Genomic DNA, 23,499 nt, shown 5'->3' on the forward strand with positions numbered 1-23,499 from the left:
CTGATCTTTGGTCAAAAATATCCAAGTATAAATTATCTTATGGGCACAATGAAGGCAAGGGTAAGTACTTTTAAATCAGTTCTCAGATTTCAACGTTAAAAAATTCAGCTGCTCTCGGATTTAAATAAATGAGTTTTCAATGTTTAAAGTTTGTCTAGATTGTGCCTAAAATATGCATAAGGGGTTAGCTTCAAAGGTTCTGCTAAAGTAATAATGTACTAGCAGAAAACTTTCTTTTGTATATCCGTACTTTTTATGCCCCTATACCATTCAAGAGGATCTCTTAATCCCACAGGAGCATAATTTTGGAATTAATTATTTGTAGTATTGTTATTCAGCATGTAGCTTATGTTCATTTGATGAAGAAATAAATAATTATTATTCAGGTGACAAATATTATTTCTTACCATAGTAAAAAAGGTAAAGGTAGCCCCTGTGCAAGCACCAAGTCATTACTGACCCATGGGGGGACATTGCATCACGGCGTTTTCTATAGTAGCAGCCTATAATTTAGTACACGATTTCTTATCAAAATAAAATGGGTGCTCTGTTGCTCACTTTTAAGTTAATAGCATTCCTTTCACTGGAAGATGAGGATATGGTGTTGTATTAAATCTCTGTATATTAACTGTGTTAAAACAGATCATAAATAGTTAATGCCAGTACTGGCAGCATGATACAATGTATTACAATGATACAATATGATACAAGAGCCAGTCTGGCATATTGGTTAAGAGTGGTGGGACTCTATTCTGGAGAACCGGGTTTGATTCCCCACTTCTCCACTTGTAGCTAGCTGGGTGACCTTGGGTCAGTCACAGGGTCTCTCAGCCCTACCCACCTCACAGGGTGATTGTTGTGGGGATAATAACATACTTTGTAAACCGCTCAAGTGGGCATTAAGTTGTCCTGAAGGGTGGTACATAAATCAAATGTTGTTATTAATATAATAATAGAAGTGATTTCTGTGACCAGAAATTTAACAACCATGGAAGTAATAATTCTTAAGATCATTTACTGGGTTTTATATATAGCAAATGTAATATGATTGTGCTGAAAATGTTTCATTCTCTTCAAAAAACCCTTGATTTGTATATAGATTCATGGAACATATTGAAAGCAGCCCAATATGTAATGATTAATAAAAGCATCATTAATGTAAATTATTGTTAGGACTTTGAGACATCTGGACAATGTAGCAACTGCAGAAATGTTGTTTCCACAGGCTTTCCCCCAATCCATTCAGGAATTTCACATGTTGTCAGATGCATCTTTTGATGTTTGAATATGTATAACCCTATCTGGGGTTCATAATGCATCTTTAGGTCACGTTTCATCTATCTTGCATGTACTTTAGTTAACTGTGGACAATGGGGTGCTTTATCAGCCTGATTGTATACAAGCTTATTTATAGTGACTGAAACTTGGTAACATTCTGGTCATTTAAAATATATACTAAATTTCAGCAGAACTAAATTTTACTTATCGAGCCCCCCCTCCCCATTGTTTGCAGGGTGTGTGTGTTACCTTAATTTAATTGTCTGTCCCTCGCCTCAAAAGCTTAAAAAGGAAAATTCAAAACAGAAGGAGGCAGTATCTGTCTCTTCTTTTTCAGAGAGCTGTGCCAACTGCCCTGTGCTGGAGCATGAAGCTTACATCTTTCCTTCCTTTCGTGTATCATCGCCGCTGCAGACGGCGGAAGGAGAATCCAGTCCGCGTTTTCCGAGTGCGCTAGAGTAATCGGAGAGAAGTGGATAATAGTTGTTCTAGCTCTCTCCCCCTCTCCTTCTCTCTCTCTCATGCCATGCTGGGCCAGATAGGCTCAGCCAGACGTGTATTTACCCATATCCGGGTTAGAGAGGAAAAGAAAAAAGTTTCATTTAAACCTGAACAACAACAACAAAAACTTTCAACATGAAATCACACAGCAGGAACAGACAAAGACCGTAAGGCATTCTTACGATTTCTAATCTCCATCAAGGACTTGGGGAGGGGAGTTTTGGTCATTTTTATTAATTTTTTATAATTTTGCGTGTGTACGCATGGAATGATCAGCAGGGCTTTTTGATTATTCACCCACATCCAGTGTATCAGCACTGTGTAGCTGTTTTTCTGTGGGAGGGTTGCCTTTTGCTCTCCCCCCATCTATTTTTCTAGACTAGGGAAAGTTAATTGATTTCTCCCCGCTCTTGCAATGTTGCAATGATCATGGCCGCGCAAGTCGCAGCGGCTCTGGCGGGTGCGAGCAAGAACAAGGGCAAAGCCCCAAGTTTGCCGGGCAACTTAAGCCAGGATCTCAACTCTGGGGGTCCCGTGGCTGGGACAATAGGAGCTGCCGGACCGGGAGCTGGAGATGGGACTAACAGCAGCGGCAGCAGTTTGAATAATGTTGAGCACCATCTCCACCACCATAATGAGCTGAACATGGCCAATAATACAACTTCTGCCGCCGCCAGTAACAACAACAACAACGCTAGCGGCGGCGGCGGCTCTTCCTCGGAACCGGTTCTGAAAGACGTTGGAAGCTCCGTGAGCTTGTCTTCCTCCTCTCCTATCCCAGCTATGGAGACAGGGCTGCTCCCCAACCTCAAGTTGAAGAGCGTTGGAGGCGATCACCCTGCCGCTGCGCCTCCCCACCACCACCATGCCCAGCACCAGCACCAGCACCCAGCTCACCTCCATGCCCAGCACCCCCATGTTCACCACCACCATCACCACCACGCACTTCAGCAACAACAGCTAAATCAGTTCCAGCAACAGCCGCTGCCTCAGCACCATCCGATGCAGAATAACAACAACGGCGGCAGCAACAAGAACGGCGGTGGCGGCGCTGCTCAGCCCAGCAGCGCAGACATGGAGCAGCAGCAACATGGAGGAAAAGACGGCGGCTTGGGGGGACAGGCCGAGCCTCAGAGCCAGCCGCAGCCCCTGCTGAATAAAGGCGGGGACGAGGAAGAGGCAACGCCGCCGCCGCCGCCACCGGCGGACAAAATGGGCGAGCAGCACCTCAGCAGCCGCTACGACCACTCTGGCTTGGGACCTTTGGGCGGGCAGCAGCCGCCGCCGCCGCCGCCGCCGCCGCCACCACCTCAGGGAGCGGGCAGCGGCAGCGGCTCTGGAGGAGGAGGAGGTGGAGGTGGCGGTGGCGGCCCCTCAGCGGTGGGTGTCTCGGAGTTTAATAGCTATTACGGCAACGCTGGCAGCGGCGGCGGAGGCGCCTCCTCAGCGAGCCGGGCCGGGCCTTGCTTTGATCAACATGGCGGACAACAAAGCCCCGGGATGGGGCTAATGCACCCCGCGGCGGCCCCCAACAGCATGGACCCCCTGCCCAACTCGCACGAAGGCTACGCCAACAGCCAGTACAACCACTACCCGAGCGCTTACGGCCGGCCTGGCAGCGGCAGCGGCGCGGGAGGAGGAGCGGGAGTCGTGGCGGCGGCGGCTGCAGCAGCGGGAGGAGGCGGTGGTGGCGGCGGCTATGGGGGCTCGTCCTCTGCCTTCGGAGTTCTGAGCTCCCCCCGGCAGCATCATCAGCACCAGCAGGGCATGATGCTGGGCCCTGGCGGAGGGGCCAGCCTGGGCAAGGCTTCCGGGGCTGCGGGCTTCCAGAGGTTTTCCGGGCAGAACCAGCACCCGTCTGGGGCCACCCCAACCTTGAACCAGCTGCTCACGTCCCCCAGCCCCATGATGCGGAGCTATGGCACCGGCTACCCTGATTATACCAACCCCAGTGCTGCCCCGTCGCAGCAGCAGACTCAGGGAGGAGCAGCAGCCGCCCCAGGAAGCCAACAGGCAGCAGCAGGCATGGGCATGGGCAAGGACATGGGTTCGCAGTATGGAGCTGCAAATCCAGCCTGGGTAGCAGCGGCAGCAGCAGCAGCACAACAAAGAAATCATCCGGCTATGAGCCCTGGAAACACTGGACAGACCATCAGCAGGAGCCAGGTAACGATAAGAACCCCAAAGGGCAAGCAGTCTGTTGTTTTGCTTATGTGTGTCTGTGTCCTCTGCAAGCCTGACTTTACTTTCTCATTTACTTTTCTCCTACTCCATCTCAACTCCTTGCTGTCTCCCTATCGGGGTTGATAATGTACAGTGTCTGACTCTGATTAGGTTAAAAAGACATCATGGGGCTTTCCAGCTGAAAATAAGACCATTTTGTCACACAGTTGAACAATACATGAGTCCCACTGCACCCCACCCAGTGCTCCTACCTTAGACTTATTAGAAATCTGAACACACAAGGCCCTGAGGAAAACCACTTTGGAGTAGGAAAGGGAGGAACCAGTGGCATAGCTAGCAGAGCCTGCAAAATAACACTATCTTTTCTTTCTTTATTTCTTTTAGTAAGAAAATAGGCCTCTTAGCTTATTGGCAAATTGCATTGATTGGATAAAATTGTATACTGAAACTCAGCAAAAACAGTACAAGTGTCTGTAGGTGTGTGCCATAGTCGTAAAAGGTTTACATCGTAGTTGTTCGTAGAGCTTGATTCTCGTCTTCTCAAGAAGTCTAAAAACAGTTTTAAAAGCATATGAAAAATTATAAATGGAACGCAATTGATTTTTTTCTTTAATGCGTATACAACCATGTTTCCTCAGAAGGGAACTAAATATTGCAAGAGCTCAATAGACAATATTTCTGGCAACAATACATAGTTTTCAATTAGTTGTATTCTGTGAAATTGCCAGATTGGTAGGCATCAGATCATAATTGGATGCTGTTTACATAAATTGTTTTTTTGTCACCTTCAAAGCCATAGGAAATAAGTCAGCACTCTTGATATTTCTTCCTCTGCAGTTTGAGTCTAAAGAGTGACTTGATCTCCTTTGCAAGGTTTGGAATTTGAATTGTGGAGGTAAACTGGCTGTAATAGTCTCCAGACAGCTGCCTCTGAGTTGACATCTAATCTGCCATCTGATTGGCTCCTCTCTCACCATTGGGCATTTAGCATTGCTGATGTAAATAGAATTGCTGAGCAGTACAGTCACAAAAATTCTTGCCACAAATAATAACCGAGCAGTTTTGCTCACAGATGCAAGGGTACACATTCTTAGAAGAAGCTGAAATAATTGGCAGTCGTATTCAGATAGTTGAAGTTAAGAGGGCATCAGCAGAACAATGGTCACTATATTAAAATGTCAATCTTGTTTTAAAAATAAAGTGAACATTGTATCTTCACTGGCTTTTAAATTTATTTGTAGCTTTCTTATCAACTAACTCTGATGTTTTTCTTTATTTGGCTAAATATTTTTAAAATTAAGCAATAGAATTTAAACCATTATAGCTTTTAAAAACATAATTGTAGCAGAATTGTGAAAATATATGCCAGAGTTATGAACTCTGTGTCTGTAACATGGAATCTTAATTTTATATCCTACATAGATTATGCATTACTTATTTTAGTACCAGATATTTTTAGTACTGCTAGCTTTATTTGTGTATTTGTTACCTACTTTGTGTGTATTCCCCACGTCTTTAAGTGTATTGTATCATACATGCTGGAGTAATGTGTATTTAATGTGATTTGTGGGCTCTTTGTTTTACATTATTTTTATAAACCCAGGAAGCCATGTATTTTTAAAAAAAATCTGTTTTGCATTTGTGTTTTAAAGATCAGAAACAGCAGGCATCATGCTTCATTTAGTCATGTTGGTATAAAATGCAAGCTTATGCTTTGATTCATAGAGAAGTGAATTATGTTAAAAAGGGGTAATAATATATGTTTTATTGGGGACCTTTTCCTTCCTTAACAAGATGATGTTATTATGAACTGCTAAATCTTAAACATTTTTCAGGAACAGAGCTAATGAAAATAAATTCCCAGCTACAGTCCTTGGAGACTCCAAAAAGCTTGATTTTGAAGTAAAAGATGTTTTAAAAGGATTGTGTCCTAGAGTAGATAGTGCCTGCAGTAGTGAGTGATGGGCTAAGTGAACAAATAATTTGAACCTTGGATAGATTGGGAAAAATGTCTATTGTTTACAGACCATTGCTATAATGTTTTAGTTACTCTTGCTTTTTTCTTTTCTTTTTTATGGAGAAGTAAGAATTCAGTGTTAACCTTTTTCTCTTTTTACTTTTTCAAGATAAAAGTGTTAGTACAAACCATTAGATACTGAAAATGTGTATGTATAATCTCCCATAATTAATTTTGAAATATTTGCTTTATTTCCTTTGTTTTAAACAATGGGCTGTTTCACATGTATAGCTTGAATAGGGAGAAAAGACATAGTAAGTAGGATTGTGCATATATACTACTTTGCTGTGCTATTTCTGCATGTTACTAATTGTTGTAAGTATTTAATTTTTATTGAAATGAGAACAAATTCATTATGGCCTCATCATGACCCTTAATAGCAGTGCTTTTTACTTAGTGGTTCCTATCCAGGGTGTAGTAGCAAATTTCTCTTAGGTGCCATGATACATAAGATGTCATTTATAAAATGTATTTTAACAAGATTCCATTCTTCGATACTTCATATAATATTTGTAGCGAACATTGTTCATCAGTTTGTTTGTTCCTTTGTTCCTTATTTGTTCCTTTTTATTACAATTTAGCACTTAAATAGCTGATAGATACACTTAAAGTGGAATTTCTTGGAAATGAAACAGAATGTTTTTGGAGCAGAAAACATTTTCTGTTTTGTAACCAGTTATTTCCTTGCAAAGAACTATGTCTACAACTGCAGTTGGATATTTTAGTTACTATATCTTTATGGATAAAAGCACTAAACATTTAGAATGTGTATAATAGAACATTTACCATCACATGTGAGTGTCTCGGGTCTCAGCCAAATATATGTGTGTTGGAGCTATTTATAAATGCCTGTGCGTATGTGTGCCTATTAATGTATGGGCTGTATTTGTACAGATGTGCACATTGTAATTGGTGGTTCTAATTATAACCACTTTCACCTTCCCCATGATATAAAAGAAAAGGGTAGAATGCAGCAGAAGACTAGTTGGAAGCTTGATGGCATTATTGCCTATTGGTGCCTACTTTGTAATATGAACGAAGATGAATTTCACTATCAACAGAATGTTTTCTCATTTGCTTTAAAAAGCAAATTTTAAAATTTTGTTATTTCTTTTCATAGCACTTGCTATTGTAAAGGGCTTTCCTGTTGCAGAAAAATGGAAGAAATACAAATGAAATCCAGACCAACTGACTATTCTTCATTTTTGCAGCATTAATATGATTGCAAATAAGGTCTGTGATAGTACAATTAGCTCAGACAGGAATAATCTCATCAACCATTGTTGTATTATTTACTGTTTTTGTGACTGTATAGCATTAACATTAGGAGTCACATGGCTAAGTTTTAATTTTATATTCTAGTTCACATTCCAGGGCTATAGTGTATATTAGAATTTGTGAATACATTATATACAATAATACATGTTTAATTTTGCCAGTATTTTTTCCCATGGAATATGTAGCTCTGGTAAATATTGAACAATTATTAGAAAAAAATCTGTCCAGCACTATTTTTTTTAATGCATGATTCTTCTTGCTATGGGGATTATTTAGTAACAGATCTTGCTTTTCCAACTCTTTTATTGCCAGCTGCATCCCATTTTGTATGACCAGGATCTTGAGACTTTCTGATGTCAGTCTGGTGCCTATAGATTATCAATATACACAAAAAGAACTCCTTTTCTGCTGTATATTTATTCAGAATTACATTTCTGATAATGAATCTCCATCTAGAAATATATTGTAAAGGAGCAATATAAAGAATTAGTAGCATCTGGCCTTGTACTTATATTAACACTGTGGGGATCAGTGTTCATTACTGGTTTCTGTGATACTAAGAACGAACATTGTATTTTCAGTCAGAAATTGTATTGCAAGAATGATGCATGCAACAACAACAATAAATTGATTCCTTTTGTAAAAGATTTTCATTCTGTACTATGTTGAAGGGAAGGCTAAATACTGTGCTTATTTTCCTTTTGCGAAAGTATAACATTACAGACATATTTGGATTGCTTAAAGCAATAAGTACACCTATTCATTACAGGCATAATTGCTTGCATTTAAAAACATGGGCCTTGATCCTTGGGTCCTTGTGGACAGAAGATGCATGCACGTGGTCAGGAATCTTCCTCATTCAGTATATAGTCAACTGCTGTTTGGGAGAAAGGGGTGCCTTCACCTCTACCCTTCAAGCAAGTGACAGTGGCTTCCATCTGTTTAGAGTGTGTGTGGGGTACAAGAACACCTGTGTGCTGGAAACTTTTTTTTTGCCCCCATGTATTATTACTTTGTGCAAACACAGAATCAGATCCAACAGGATATGCACAAAAGCCTGTTTTAATGAATTAATTGCTTATTGAAATCCAGAACATGAATCATTCTAATCCCACTATTCTGTACCCTAGTGTGTGTTTCTTATTGCTAAGTCTGAAAGAGAGTTTCAAATTTTTAGTGCAAACAGTTCATTTTGGAAAAAAATCCAATTCCTGGGCACTGTAATCAAATAGTTAGGTTCCTGGGTTACCAGGCACTTGGGATTCTATTGCCATGTTCATTGTGCTTACTAAGCATATTAAATCCACTAGGGTTTACCTGAAATGTTCATCAGCAGTAAGTTATATATCAGAATTATATATATTTTGGTTCATGTAAGTACTCTGTTTGTTAAAAAATCAATACTATCTAACATCTCAGTATCAATTAGAAATGTGTCATTTATTAAGAGGCACTAAAGATTCTCTGTGGATATGTAAAACAGTGGTACCTTACTTGCTTTTCCTGCTCAAGGCTTGAGAATTTCAGGTCCCAGTAGCTTTTAAGCTTAACCCATTGGAATACATTTCAGTATTGTCATTATTATGCAGTTTGATAAATATGAATCTTCTAATTTTGGGGCTATTTATTTAGCTTGGAAATGCTTTTTTAAATAGGATGGGGAAGAGACTTGAATTAATTCAGTTTTACTTTGCCAGTTTGCCTTAGTGATTTTCAAATTTGATTTTAATACTAAGATAAAAATAATTTGGGCTCCAAGGAGTAGTTGGGTTTCCTGTATTGCTCAATGCGTTTATCGGGAATGAATATTTGGATGTCTTAGAGTCATGAGAATCTACATAAAGAATTAACCGTGTAGTTTTAAGTAGTTTACTAAACTGGATAACAAAAATAAAGTTTGATTAGTAAATTGAGAAATTTTGCTGAAATTATTATTTATATTTGTAGAATTTTTCTGCTTGCATTTCAACAATTAAAAGGACCCCCCCTTTTGTACATTTACAGCCTGATTCAAAGCTGTTTCCCATACCATGATTTTGTCACAAGAGTGCAGTTGCTATTTATTCCTGTGACTGAAATTATGACAAAGAGTTTATGCACTACTCTAGTGAAAGAAAGGAATGGATATACTAAATTGCTTGCCATTTCCTGAAACTGTTATTTGCCATCATGTAAGAGCTCTGGATGAGTTGTACCAATAGCTGCGTAACAGTGTCAGAAAATATGCCATACTAATATTATAAGACAGATAAGTTGCAGCTTAATTTGGGGCCTATTGTAAGAACTTCAGTAGAATGCAAAATTAAAGAAACGTTGTTCGTACAAAGCTGTTAAGAGAACTGACAGATTACACATGAACATATTCTAAATTTAGGGTGCTTATTCACTTGATAGGCAAGATAAATCACCATGTGCATTCAGACATATGCTAGATAATCATTTCAAGAATTACATGATGCTGCTTATGCTTCAGATTTATATATTTTATTTTTCTCTGATTATACCTTCATTGACACCTATGCAATGGTGTCAAAATGCAAAATGTGGTTTAAATAAGATTTCACATGTCAGATTTGTATGGAATGGTAATATACTCAAGAAGACCCAACAGTACCATTTTAGGAGAAATCCTCACATATTAGAACTTTGATTTGGCAAAAAAAAGTATATGAACAAACCAACAAGTAACTATTTAAACCACTGTTGGCCATTCTAATTCTACTTAAATTGATAAGAAGGATGTCTGTGCTCGAGTTTTGTTTTCTTAGAATGGGTGGAAATGATATTACTTACTTTATGTTTACGTTTTGATATGGGTCACTTTTTTGGCAGAATAAGGATGCCTTGCTCAATCCTCATTCATGTCAGTGGGCTTGAGTTGCATTTGCCTGGTGTTAAACTGTGGAGGTCAATATGGATTTGTTATTTTTCATTTATATGCAACTGAGAGAAGTTGTTAAAATGAATAAAATTTTATTGTTAAAATATATGCTGTATAAAACATTTGCTGTACTGATAAAATCGAGTTAACAATAAAAACAGGTATGCGACAGTTTAAAGATACTTTCTTTGTATATTGTGACATGATAATTGGTGTTTTAACAGTTTATGATAATAAAGGGGTAATGGTTTCAGTCACATCAGCTACTGTAATTAATAATCAAAAAGGGGAAATTGTTTATAACTAATACTTTTTTGTAGCTGTGAAAAAATGTAGAAATGCTTGGAGAATAAAGTCCGTAAGGTTTCAAATGATAAATATTTTAAAAACCCAGAAATTTAAATACAGTCTATTTTAATTTTCAGGAGATGTCACTTTGTATTATAGCTTTACTTATTTTGGGAACACAATACATTTCTTCCAGGCTTTCAGCATTTAGGTATTCTGTTTAAAAGTCCCTGTGAATGGTCCTAGTTTTTCTGATCTAATCATTTTCTGTTAAAAACAACCAACCAACTGAATCTGCCCTGTATAGGCTCGTTGCCTTACACATTTCACCCTTAAGCATACCAGTTATTGGAACTGCTTAGTCAGTACATAATTGAGAGCTAGTATATGAAAAGATTAAGGCTGCTGTACATTTTTTTTAAGGACTAGTAAAATGGGCTGTGCAGGAACTTAGTCTCAATACTATTTTATTCATTTTGGTTGATTGCTTTCCTTTTAACAATGACTGGAATCTGGGCAGCCGAGAATTACACAATGAGGATTGCAGACAGATACAAGGACACATATCAATCGGTTTCTCAGCGGTTATTCTTTCTTAACTGAGTATTATGATGTTTTCTTCTACAGTTAATGATACTCTTTTTGTGCCACCTGAATTCAGCCTGCTTTGTTTGACTTCTGTGCTCCTGTGGCAACATGCTAAGATCAAGGATTTGGTTTTTAATTATGAATGTTCTGATAATTAATTGATCGTACAGAGAAACTATTGAATAGCTACTTTTTGCAGTTATGTAAACCTCAGTTCCATTGATTGTAGTGACAAGCATCTCTCCAGAAGAATACACAGATACACACCTTTCTGTTTAAGCAGGTATCTTTTCTATAAATATTTTGTTTACAATTCAAAAATTGAAAACTTGTCCCTATGAAACAGTTTTCAATTAATAATGTTATGTCACTGCATTACTAGTTTGATTTTCTTATTCCAGTTCCCAGCTCAGTGTTTATGTTAATGTTGCCATCACTTGCCTGCTTAGACAAGTAAATCTTAGCCATGTTTGCAAGTTAAAGCATGATTTCTTTTCACACAGGTTAAAGGATTTCATAATAATTACTTATTTCAGTGAAACCCCATAAGATTATCTATCTTGACTGCTAATCTAAAACACAGTTTAGTTTTCTCTGTCAAAGACAATCATGTAAAAAAGCAAAAGGACCAATTGTTGGCGTGTTGTTTCACAAGCATAGAGTGATCTTTAAAAGAGACCTAATTTTTGAAGTGACAAGGAACATTAGGATAAAACTCTCTGCAAACAAACGGAACAGTAGAATATAATCATACGGTACTGGTCCATATCAATTACAGATATATCTTGGTTGAAATCCAGTTTTTCTCCATTTTATCAGGATTTAAAAAAGATTAATCAGATTTCTGTGTTGAAAGGTCATGTTATCAGCTGTATGTTTTGTACGCATGAGTCAGTGGGGTTGTTGAGACCTGGGAAAGTATACAAAGAAAATTGTTCTTGATTGAGATGTTTAATGCCGTAATCCATAGACATGCACAGCTTTTCAGGCGACAAATAGCATGGGCAGTCTGTTTTCATTTACCTGTGTCAAGCGCAGTAAATATTCTATTTTTGCTAGCTGTGAGGTGCTGAAGAAACAGAGGATGGTTATACACCTGACTAGCCACAATGTGTGGCTGGCAGGTCATATTCAACTTGCTGGATTCAAAATTGTTTACAACTCTTGCAGTATGCATCATTAGAAATGGATCCTCATATAGGTTTATTGAGTTGAATTTTGTTCCATGTCCGTTAGCTTCCCTAATTAGAATAACACTTCAGGGTTGGATAAATGAAGATTCCCCCCCCCCCTGCAATAAAGGCATTATAACCCAGTCATGAACATGTGCTATTAGTGTTGTAATAATAATGTCTGTGCGGTGCTTGATAATAGCAATGTGCTAGGATGGAGTTCTGGTAAAACATTGGCATGCTCAGTTCTGAAGCATTAATTTGCTATCCTGGTAAAAGCAAGAGTTAATTCTTGCTGACAGATCACCCATCATTCCATATAAAAATTAGATTGTTAGACTTTCTTTGTAATTGAGATGATACAATAACATCTTGGAAAGAAGTAGTTACCGCTTTGATTTTGAAATGGAAGGTTTGTCATGGTCAGGAAAACTCAGTTTGCTGGCTTTATTTGCTGTGTTTTGATTATGATGTATCTGAAGAAGTGAGCTGTGACTCACAAAAGCTCATACCCTACCACGAGTTTTGTTAGTCTTATAGTTGCGACTGGACTCTTGCTCTTTTCTGCAGCTACAAACAGACTAACACGGCTACCCATCTTGATAATGATGTGCGTAATCTGTGCATAAACAATTCTGTTGGAAATGTTTTGTGGTAGTCTTTTAATGTGTTTGTTAAAAATCCTAGTATTTACTTCTTTAGTCAAGGAAGCTTTTGAAGGGAGTGCCGATGGGGATCTAGGCTGTATAAGAATCTTAAAAATTCCTGTGTTGCATTGGACCATGCAATGAGAAATCACTAGGGTGAATGCAGCTAATTTTATTTTTGTAGTAGATGAGGATAAACAGTTGTCTTCAATGGCACAAAACCGTTTCTGTCAGGGAGATATTTGCAATGATGTTCATAGCTGACCGATACTCAGATCCCTGGATTTGCAATAAGATTTTTTTAAAAGTTAGGAAATGACTAGCCTCCACTAATGTCTCTGTAGTGTTTCTATTTTTCTCTGGGCTCAGTTACACAGCATTGTGTGTGTGTGTGCAGGGGTGGGGGACTTGGAGTAGATTCAAAATGTGGTGTGTATTAGAGTCTGCAAAAGTTTTTCACATGAAGCAAAGTGGTTTGCTTCCATGGCATCACATGATCAAAATATTTTTACCCTTGGTGCTGCCAGAAGCTATCTATTGCTTTTCAACATTCTCAGTTGTTGGGCACCATGCCAAGATGTTTAAGACAGCCCCTTACGTGAGCTGTTCCATTCTTAACCTCCTTGACTGAAGTGCCGTGACCTTCACATATGTAGATTAGCCATGTGCTCTGTGAATTGAAACTTGCTGCCTCAGGAAGAAAGGGTTTTTCTTTTTATTCCTGAGGGAATTTGACAGCCATTCATCCCTGACCTGGGCAGAGGTAATGCAAGGAAATTGGATTCAAATGGAATGCATATATAGATAACACACAGGCTGCATACACAGACAAGTAGCTCTCCTGCCTGGCAGAGGAAAGAATAATTCACTGACAAAGATAAGCTGCTGATTTGGATGCTGTGAAAAAGAAGTGCAAAGAGAAGTTTTGGAGGATATTTTGTTTATTTAGTGTAATAGTTTCCGGCTGTTTGTTGTTCAGTTGTGAGTTTACCAAGGATGTTGCAATAATATGAAGCTTAGCTTTTCTTCCTTTTGTAAGGCTGCTTTGACCCTCAGAAAATTAAACATGTTCATGAATTTTTCAATTTTTTTCTCAGTGCCTTCATTTTTAAAAGGAAATTTTCAGGAAAGAGGCAATCCTGAAGAGGCACTGTATGAATTCAACAGATTTTTTTTTGTTATAAAAAGAAAAAAAAGTTAATTCGTACAGTGTGATTGGGTGCAAATGAAATTCCCTGTTAATCAGCTGTAGCTGTTGCTAGAAAACAGATTTCTGGGTTTTTGGCTGACTGCAGCAAAACATTAGTGTAGTATGCAAATATATAGAAAATATTTTGGAGTAAACTTTTGCATTTTGTATTATCACAAACACATTTTCACTTGCTAATGAAATAAAAATTGGCTATCATTTTCAGATAATTGAGATTTAATCACTGTCTAAACAAAAATGTTGAAATTGTCTTATGGCCCAATCCTATACATGTTTACTCAGAAGAAAGTGCCATTGTGTTCAACTAGGGCTGTTCCCAGTTATGTGTGTGTAGGATTGCAATGATCCTTAAGAGGGATCCGGGCATCACGATGAACAGCATCCAAGAAAGGCGAAACCTCCCCCTCCCTCTGGGAATTGGATCAGGAAATGGTAAGTTAGTCTAGCGCCAGCTCAGATGTCCAGGAAGCAGTATGTTCCCCAGCAATTGTGTTGGTTTGGACATAACATTATCATTCCTCCAGTCCATAGTTTTGAGGTCAGGAATATGTCATGGACTCAATTGTCTCTTCCTCCACGCTCAAACTGTAATTTCCAATTCTGATAGGCAGTATGCAAGCTATTGTTTATGCAGCCTTGATGTAACTACAAATTATGGATTGCTGAAAAAGAAAGTGTGGTAGTGAACTTATAAAGCTTGGGCACAAATGGTCAAGTCATAATTTGCCATTAGATGCCACACCACCATTGATAAACCAGTGTTTCAGTTATGAGTGCTCAGTGCTAGAAATAGTCAACCTTCTGCTTTTCACAGCTCTTGGCTGTAGAGTGCCTGTCAGAGATGGCCCCATCCCCAGATTCCTTGTTGCCTCACTCTCAGGAGTGCTGCCCAGTGGGAAAGTGACTGACAGAGGCCATGGGAGATCCAGATCCATTCTTACCATGGCAGGCCAAGGGATGGCAGGATTCCTAAATACCCAGCAGAGGGGAGGGCTGCAATAGCCATGATGGCACCATACTGCCAGGAGGAGCAGGCAGGCAGCGAGGGAGAATGGAGAACTGGCAGCGTCCGCAGTCTCATGGAAAGGTTGGGCCTGCAGGAGGCAAGCCCATGCAAGGTGGTGGGGATACTTTATCCAGCAGGCTTCCTGGAGTAGCCAGTTGGAGGCTGTCGGGCGATCAAAGGGAGGGCCTTTCACTGAGAAGGCAACTCTTCCCTTCTCTGATAGGCCAGACCTATAAGACGGCAGATAAAGGCAGATATCACAACAGGCCAGGAAAGAAGCAGAGGGCACTGCTTTAGGGCTGCAAGAGCAGATGTCTGGGAGTGGGGAGAGGAATCAAGGGGCACAACCCCCTCTTTCCATTTTGAGGTCGGGATCTTGGGGCTGACCTCACATGATGGTGGACAGATGGATGGTAGATCCAGATGGGGGAAGCATCACAACGCTCCTCTGAGTCATGGGTACTTTAATAGCTGCAGTTCTGTAACAAACACTGTGCTGTAGCAGAGTAGTTGAGTGGTTTGGCTGCAAATCAGCGCTCTACTGGTTCGAATCCCACTACTGCCATGAGCTCAGTAGGTAGCCTTGGGTAAGCCACTCCTCTCAGCCCCAGCTCCCCAGCTGTATTGTGGGTATAATAACACTAACTTGTTCACGGCTCTGGGTGAGGCACTAATCTGTCTAGAAAAGTGGTATATAAGCACAGTTATTATTTTCTACTATGACCCTCATTATCAGCTTGAACCCTCGAAACAGTGATTTCTCCTAAGTGTTGGAGTTTTAAAATTCCCAATTAAAGTGTACTTAGCACCTAGTGTTTGATGTACACACTGTACTGTTCAAAAAGTAGAGGCAAAGGTGAACTGACAGAATAAAGTTTGGGAAAGAAGCAGCGAGGACTGAGCAGGGAAGGATTTACTGGTAGCACATTGCAGCATAGTTGAGGCTTGTGTTTTTTGAAAGGGTTTCTTGTTATAAATTAATCTTTCTGTGTTCTTTTATTGCGTAATAATTAGCGTCCCCAAGATAGTCTTAGAATATATTCCTTTTCCCTTCAAGTTATTTGTTAACATATTGGGAGGTTAGATGAATGTTGACCATCTTTTTCTTAACATTCCTTTTCCGTGACTACTTTGCAGGTGAGGCTTGATTTAAAGTATAGCCAGCTTCCAATGTTCTTGCTTTATCTCAGAGGGAAATATGTTTGCTGCTATTTGGGGGTTTATCTTTTGTTGAATAAAAAAGAGTCCTGTAGCACTTTTAAGACTAACCAACTTTACTGTAGCATAAGCTTTCGAGAACCACAGTTCTCTTTGTCAGATGCATCTGATGCATCTTCGTCAGATGCATCTGATGAAGAGAACTGTGGTTCTCGAAAGCTTATGCTACAGTAAAGTTGGTTAGTCTTAAAAGTGCTACTGGACTCTTTTCTATTTTGCTACTACAGACTAACACGGCTAACTCCTCTGGATCTCTTTCATTGAGAGAGCTGCTTACAGGGTCCCATCTTACAAGCAAATTAAAATGGTCACATTTAATTTCCCCTTTCAGCTCTGTGCATCTACACTTAGTATGTTTTTTCAGCAGCATTATTAAATATCAAATATAAAAATGCATATAGGAAGATATTAATGTTTGGGGGAGTGTTTACCTTTTACATCATTTACTGTATGTTCCCTTTTCATTTCCAAATGCATTTGGACATCTCCTTTTGTGTTTAGAATCAGCTGTTCAAGGTGGGTTCTGTATTTCACTGTTTGCTGTCTACATTAGTGAGTTGACTTGCTTTGTGCTATATGTTTAACTCAGTGGGATAGTTTAGTTAAAAGCACATCACCTTATTTAATTCTTACAAGTCCAAACTTGGATTTTTGTGGAGAGAAGGAAAAGGTTATATGCTTGAACAACAAAATGGAGTTTGCTGTTATTTCTGTAGGATTCAGATAAAAGTTATATGTTATTTGGTTTCCTTTTTCATTATTTTTCAAGTCAGAATTATGGAGGGTGTGTGTGAAAGCACTGCCAAACCCAAAAGCCACTTTCAAAGAAGGCTGCATAGCAGAGAACATTAAGATGTTTCCATTTCCAGAGGTTTCAGTATTCATCCTCCTTTGCTGCCTACCCCGTTCTGTTCCTGTCCCTCCCATTTTTAAAAATCCTTTTGATATCTCAAACTGCCACCCCCTACAGAGAAGTCTGGTAGCATGCGTCTGTTGTCACTTTGAGATTCAGTGCTTGGGAATATGTCAAGAATCTCAAATATGTTTGAATATTTTTTTCAGTTCAGTATTCAGTCTGCATAAGATCTGGACACCTTTTCTACAGAGAGACAGCATCTATTGACTCTTTAAGAGGTGGAGATTGAACCTTACGATATTACAGTTTCCAGCATCAGAACAGCAGGAATTGATTCAGATATGTGTATGCCATCTGTTCATAACTATTGTAAAAGAAAATTTCATAAACAGTAGCAATTTAAAAAATCTGAAAAAATGTGATCTATATAGACAAACTTCAGTGAAGAAAAAATGGGTCACTATTCTTACAACATTTTAGTAATCATTAATGTATTGGCTCCCATACAAAATTTAAAGCTGGCCCATAACTATGTTCGTTGCACATAGCGATATTGGTTCAACCAATATCAGAGAAATTTTATCTTTGAAGAACCTCGCAAAAGTGCCTTAGCCTATAGCCAAATCCTGCCTGGTTGTTTGAGTGCTATAGAACTCTGTACATTGTTAAATAGTTATGATGGCCATCATTCAGAAGATGCAATGATAGCAGCAGAGAAGATCTTATTAACAGCTGTCACTGCTACCTCATCAGTTTTCAGATGTGCTGTGCCCTGGCTTGTTTTGCACAGGTCTTCCATTAGTGAAGGTCAAGATGTCTTCCATTCCTCTTTAACTCCTTCCATTCATCCGTATACCACATGCAGGATCTTTGAGGGTGGAAGAGGATGCCAGGAAGAGTATGTCCAAAATTCCTAGAATTTTCGTATTCCAGGCCAGCCTGATCTCATCAGATTTTGGAAGCTAAGCAGAGTCAATCTTGATTAGTACTTGGGTGGGAGACCTCCAAAGAAGTCCAGGGTCTCTATGCATAGGCAGGCAATGGCAAACCACCTCTGAATGTCTCTTGCCTTGAAAACCCTATGGAGGGCACCATAAGTTGGCTGTGACATGATAGGACTTTATAATACCCAACAATGCCTCTGCTACAAACTACAAGCAGATTCCTATTCCTTTTAAGATGAATACAACCTTGTCCAGAATATGGCAACTCCTTATTCCATGAGTAATTGTCACAGTCAATGACATCTCTGTTTCATCTGGATTTAGTTTCAGTTTGTTGTCCTTCCCCGTTTCAATTAATTCAGACCTTCCACTATATTGTTTGATTCTGATTACACCATTCTTCTAAATTGCCTCTTCCAGTGGTTTCATGTAAGTGTTAACTTAGGGAACAAGACAAGCCCTGAAGGGCTCCATAGCATAGATGTAACAAAGCTGGGCAGGTATCTCCGCAATACCGGTCAGATCAAACAGGAACTACTGGGCTGCAGATTGAATTTCCTTCATCTCTCCTGGTAAAGTTTGTTCCTCAGGACGGCCAGGGTTTCTATCCCCAAACCAGAAACAGGGTTGACATGAGCATGTAAAATCCCTCTCATTCAATAATAGTTGGGATTACACAGTTACTACCTTCCAAGCACATTGTCCAAGAATGGGATGCTACTACCTTTTGACAGTTATTCAGCTCATTAGGGTCCAAGGATGGCTTCTTCAGGAAGTGTTTCCTAATCACCTTTCTTAAGGCAGTTGGAATTCCCCCTTTCCTTTTAATAAATCATTCACTGTTGTATAGTCTCAGCCCCTTACAATAAGATATTATTAGACAATATAAACAAGGGTTGAGCTAGGATGTTGAAGGTTGTATGCTTCTATGCAGCTTGTCCACAAATAATTGAAATGCATCCAAGCAACCACCTAGTCTGAGCTCAAACACTTTCTGAGATAGAATGACAAACTTGTGGTATCTGATGGGTACAGACAATTGAATCTGTGAAATGCTTTGCAAAAAGTCATTGTGATCCTCCATAGTTTAAAGCCATTATCATAAATGTCCTGATATACAAGCCTCTTCACATCATGGGAAAGCTCAGTTAGATGACATTGGGCAGATGTGATGGCATTGGAGAACTAAAAGTGTTTCACCATCTGCACTGCAACAGAGTTGGTATGAAGATATATTCTAATATATTTAGTCGTATTTGTTCCAAGGGCTTATTTCAGTTAATTGTGTCATGTCATTCTGGAAATCTTGCACATGTGCTTCTAGATTTTAGGGACAAAAGCTGCCCTAATATGCATAGATAGACCTATGACAGGAAAAGTAGTGAGGGTATGCTATAGCAGTGAAATCTTGTTCACAAGAATGTGTACTCAGAAATACATTCTGGGTCAAATTAAAAGCAGAAGAATGCTTGCTTGCTCACTCGCTTGCACAATCTGTCGCTCCCTCCCTCAAAAGCAGCCATGGGGCGGGGAAGAGTAAGCTTGGAGCAATGGCACTGAGGGGTTTTAAAAATCCTTTATATGTCTACTTGTACGTTTCCCCTTGTATGGCAAATAGCATACAACCTGATCCAATGAGTTCAGTGGGGTTTACTCCAAAGAAAGTGTACATAAGATTGTGGCTTTAAAATCTAAAACACTATATATTTTCTTGCACTAGCATGGTGCAAGCCATAGACTCTCTTGCCTTTTCCATTTTTAACTCCAGCTAAGATTGAACATGAAGCTTGCCCTACCTGTTAAAGCACAAGGTTCCAAAATGTTGCCAGAGCTGGAATCCTCATGTGTGTGCATATGCATATATAAACAGAACATTGCCACTTCAGATAGCATGTTTGAAAGATCTGTGTTTATAGCTTTTGCTGAGACCTTTGGCATTGTTATAAAAATATGTATTTTTCTGGAGACAAAGTGCTTTCTCAAGGTTGACTGAAATGTTTTAACTTTAGTAGCAAATGAGGTGTGAATCAAAATTGTCAGATGGATGGATGCCAAATTATTGCAGTACTTGCTGTTTAAAGTAGCTGGCAGTGTACTGGAAAAGGTGTGAGCCTAACAGATAAATGTGTAAAGAGCACCTTTCTCCTTCATTATACCTGATTTCTCACCACTTTTCTTTATACTATGAGGACCTACATTTGTGTGGGAGATGTCACAGCTATTCTCTAAGTGTTAGTTTATGATGTCTCTGTCAGAGATGCAGTTCAAATCTTTGCAAGGTAGAAGTGAAGAAAAAATATCTAAGCAAATTAATTTCAATAAGTTTTCCCTCAAACATGAAAAAGATCCATGAAGCAAAAAATAAGTTCTAGGAGTATCTTTTGTGATGCTACATGAAATCTCATACTTTATGATAATTTGTCATTCATTTGTTTTGCTAAATATTTTACGTTAGAATTAGCATTTGATGTTGCCTTTCTGTGAACTGAAAAATCTCAACATACTATACGATCTGAATGGTATTAGAATGTTTTTAGCCTTGCTGATGGTAATGAAGCCAATGTGCTGTAGTGGTTAGAGTGTCTGACTAGGATCTGAGAAACCCAGGTTCAAATCCCTGATTTGGAATGGAAGCTCCCTGGATGACCTTGGGCTAGTCATACTCTCTCAGTCTAACCTACCTCACAGGTTGTTGTGAGGATAAAATGGAGGAGAGGAGAATGATGCAAATTGCTTTTGGAGAGAAAGGCAGGGTATACATGGAGTAAATAAATAATATGTGCGAAGAAAGTGGCTTTGTATCACCTGATCTTGTCATATCTTGGAAGTTAAGCAGGGTTGGTACTTGGATAGAAGAACCACTAAGGAAGGCAATGGCAAACTACCTTTGCATCTCACTTGCCTTGAAAGCTTCTTGTGGGGTTCCCATAAGTTGGTTGCAACTTGACATACATATGTACATTTTAAAAAATCAGACTCTTTAGTATTATAGATGGCATTGTGTGCAATGAGCATAAATTAGCAAGTGGTGTGCAGAACAGTTATTTTTTGTATTCCTTGGAAACACCTAAAGATCAGAACGGTTATTCATGGAGCCCCCATGTGGGCTACAGATGTCAACATGCAGAATCAACATGCTTAACATGTAGAAAACTCACCAAGTTGCAACATACTTAGTGCTACCTCAGTGTACTGACTTACATCTGAAAAGTTTGCATATTCTTAAATTCTCAAGTTGATTTGTGAAACAATTTTTTCCTTGGAAATGTTAAAAGATATGATTGCATAAATATGTATGCCAGTATATACAGACATGCATAAACTGGTATATACAATTTACAGCATGCATTCTGTAACATATGTTCCTTGCTTCCAGTTCAAGGCTTGTTAGTATGTAGACAGAACTGCCATACCCTTTGTTTAGTGTACTTTTCCATTTTCAGGTTTACATTCCCAGCTACTTCTCTCTCAGTCTGAAGCTAATTCAGATGTGTACACGAAGAACACTCCGATCCTTCCATTCACAGGCATGTGGGTCTTAGCTTGCTGTGTGGCAGACATCTGACCATTATTATTAGTAGACCAGGGGCTCACCCTTGTTGAATCTGTGTATACTGCTGGAATTTTGAGAACAGTCAGAGGGATTCTACTATAAAACGACTACCATGGCAGAGGGGTTCAACCAGCTACAAAATGGCTGCCGTGGGAGATAGATCAAATCATAGAATTTGTCATATGATGGAGCTTGCTGTTTCCAAAAGGATGCTCCCTGCAGACGCAAAGGTGATATCTTCTGGACTCTACAGAAGTACCTTCTGCTTGAGTGAAGCAGAGAAAAGCCATGATTGGCTGTTTGCTTTGGGGAAGAGACACTTCTGATATGAAGCAAGTAGGCACCATGGAAAGCATTGGGACAGATATGCCAAAATCTCACTGCAGCCATCAACAGGATACAGTGGGCTGTCTGCTGTGCCTTTCGCCACTACTGAAAATAAGTGCGTACCCATCTCTTTCGTTGTTTCGGAAACATGAAGGAAATTTGGAATCAACTGTAAGGTAATGAAAGGAACTGCACTACGAAACAAATAGACACCTGGAATGCACACACAGAAATGCCTTTGTGCGCCTAAATGGTGTTTATATCCAAGTTTATATATTTACCTTGATTGGATTGCTCTGGAGCTCCATGTACATCATTTGAAGCATCCCAGAGGACTATATATGAAACACAAATAAATAAATAATCCATAGCAAACACTTATGAGACATAATTAAGGTAAATTAGAGGAAGTATTCTCAAAATACTTCATCCTGTCACTACTGCTGCTACTTAAAAATAAAAATAAAGGGCCACCTTTTTGTCAGATTATCTTTGTAAAAGAGAAGAATGTGTTTTGTAAAGAGAACCGCTGGCTTGGTATATAGTGCTTGGACTAGGATCTGGAAGATCCTAGGTCAAATCACTGTGCCATGAAGCTTGCTGGGTGAACTTGGACTGATCAAACAGACTCAGCCTGGCCTACCTCAATGGGTTGTTGTGTGAGAGTGAAATAGAGACTAATGTACATCACCTTGAGTTCCTTGAAGAAAAGGGGGGATAAAAAGTTTACTAAGCAAGTAAAATAAACAAATCTCTTCATTACTGAAATGGAATTAATCGACTACCATGCCTCTCTATGTCAAGACACTCATTCTGCATAAGATAAATCTGCTTAGAATATCTTCATGGTCTTTTCAGTGCCTTGTAGTGTCACTTAAGTTATTCTCCTTTTAATACCTTCCTCATATCCTTGAAGTGCCCAGTCTGCCTCTTTTAGTGTTCTGGCTCTGCACAGACTTTATTTCTATTCTGATCAACCTAGTGCTTTTTATGTAACCCTGTGGTTATTGCTAAGGGTGTAATTGCAGATTAAATTAGTAATTGCATTCCTGATTAAAAGTTCCTTCCCTCTAGGTTCTAATGGTGTAATAACCTCAGAATTAGGGGGGAAAACATTAGAGGAGACTACTTCCACTTCTTGATAGGATGTCATTGGATGTCAGAATATCAATAGTTTGATACAGAATTAATGTGATTTGAGGACTCTGAATTCTTCTTTTTATCTTTTTTTATATCCAGAAATATAATTACTTTTACCTACACTGCACGTTTAAGGGCTGTGTATATGAGATACTATGAACGTTGAATTTATTGGCTTGAATCCAAAGGTCTAGGAGTAGAAGGCACTAATACTTAAAAGAAGGGGGAGGGGGCTTTAATTTCTATAGACTCTCACTTCCAACTGCAGCTTCCTGCTCCAGGTTCCACACAATTATCATGGGCGCACAATCTTCAAAAGTTGTTTTTCAGGGAATGACAGCACTGTAGTGGGAAAAAAAGGTGGGAAAGTCCTGTCATGTGAATGGGACTTTCTCTCCTTCGGATCCAAAC

At 39.3% G+C, this 23,499-nt stretch overlaps 1 protein-coding gene across 1 annotated transcript in view; it reads left to right on the top strand.

The window, feature by feature from the left end:
• The first annotated feature begins 1,814 nt into the window (after window positions 1-1,814).
• Window positions 1,815-23,499, top strand: part of ARID1B (AT-rich interaction domain 1B) — a 599,087-nt gene continuing 577,402 nt past the window's right edge. Inside the window, exon 1 of the mRNA XM_054969949.1 lies at window positions 1,815-3,945. Coding sequence (XP_054825924.1) covers window positions 2,203-3,945 — 1,743 coding nt within the window. The 5' untranslated portion in view covers window positions 1,815-2,202. The remainder of the gene's footprint in view (window positions 3,946-23,499) is intronic.

Source organism: Eublepharis macularius, chromosome 1, assembly GCF_028583425.1.
Source record: "Eublepharis macularius isolate TG4126 chromosome 1, MPM_Emac_v1.0, whole genome shotgun sequence".
In the NCBI taxonomy this organism is placed as follows: Eukaryota; Metazoa; Chordata; class Lepidosauria; order Squamata; family Eublepharidae; genus Eublepharis; species Eublepharis macularius.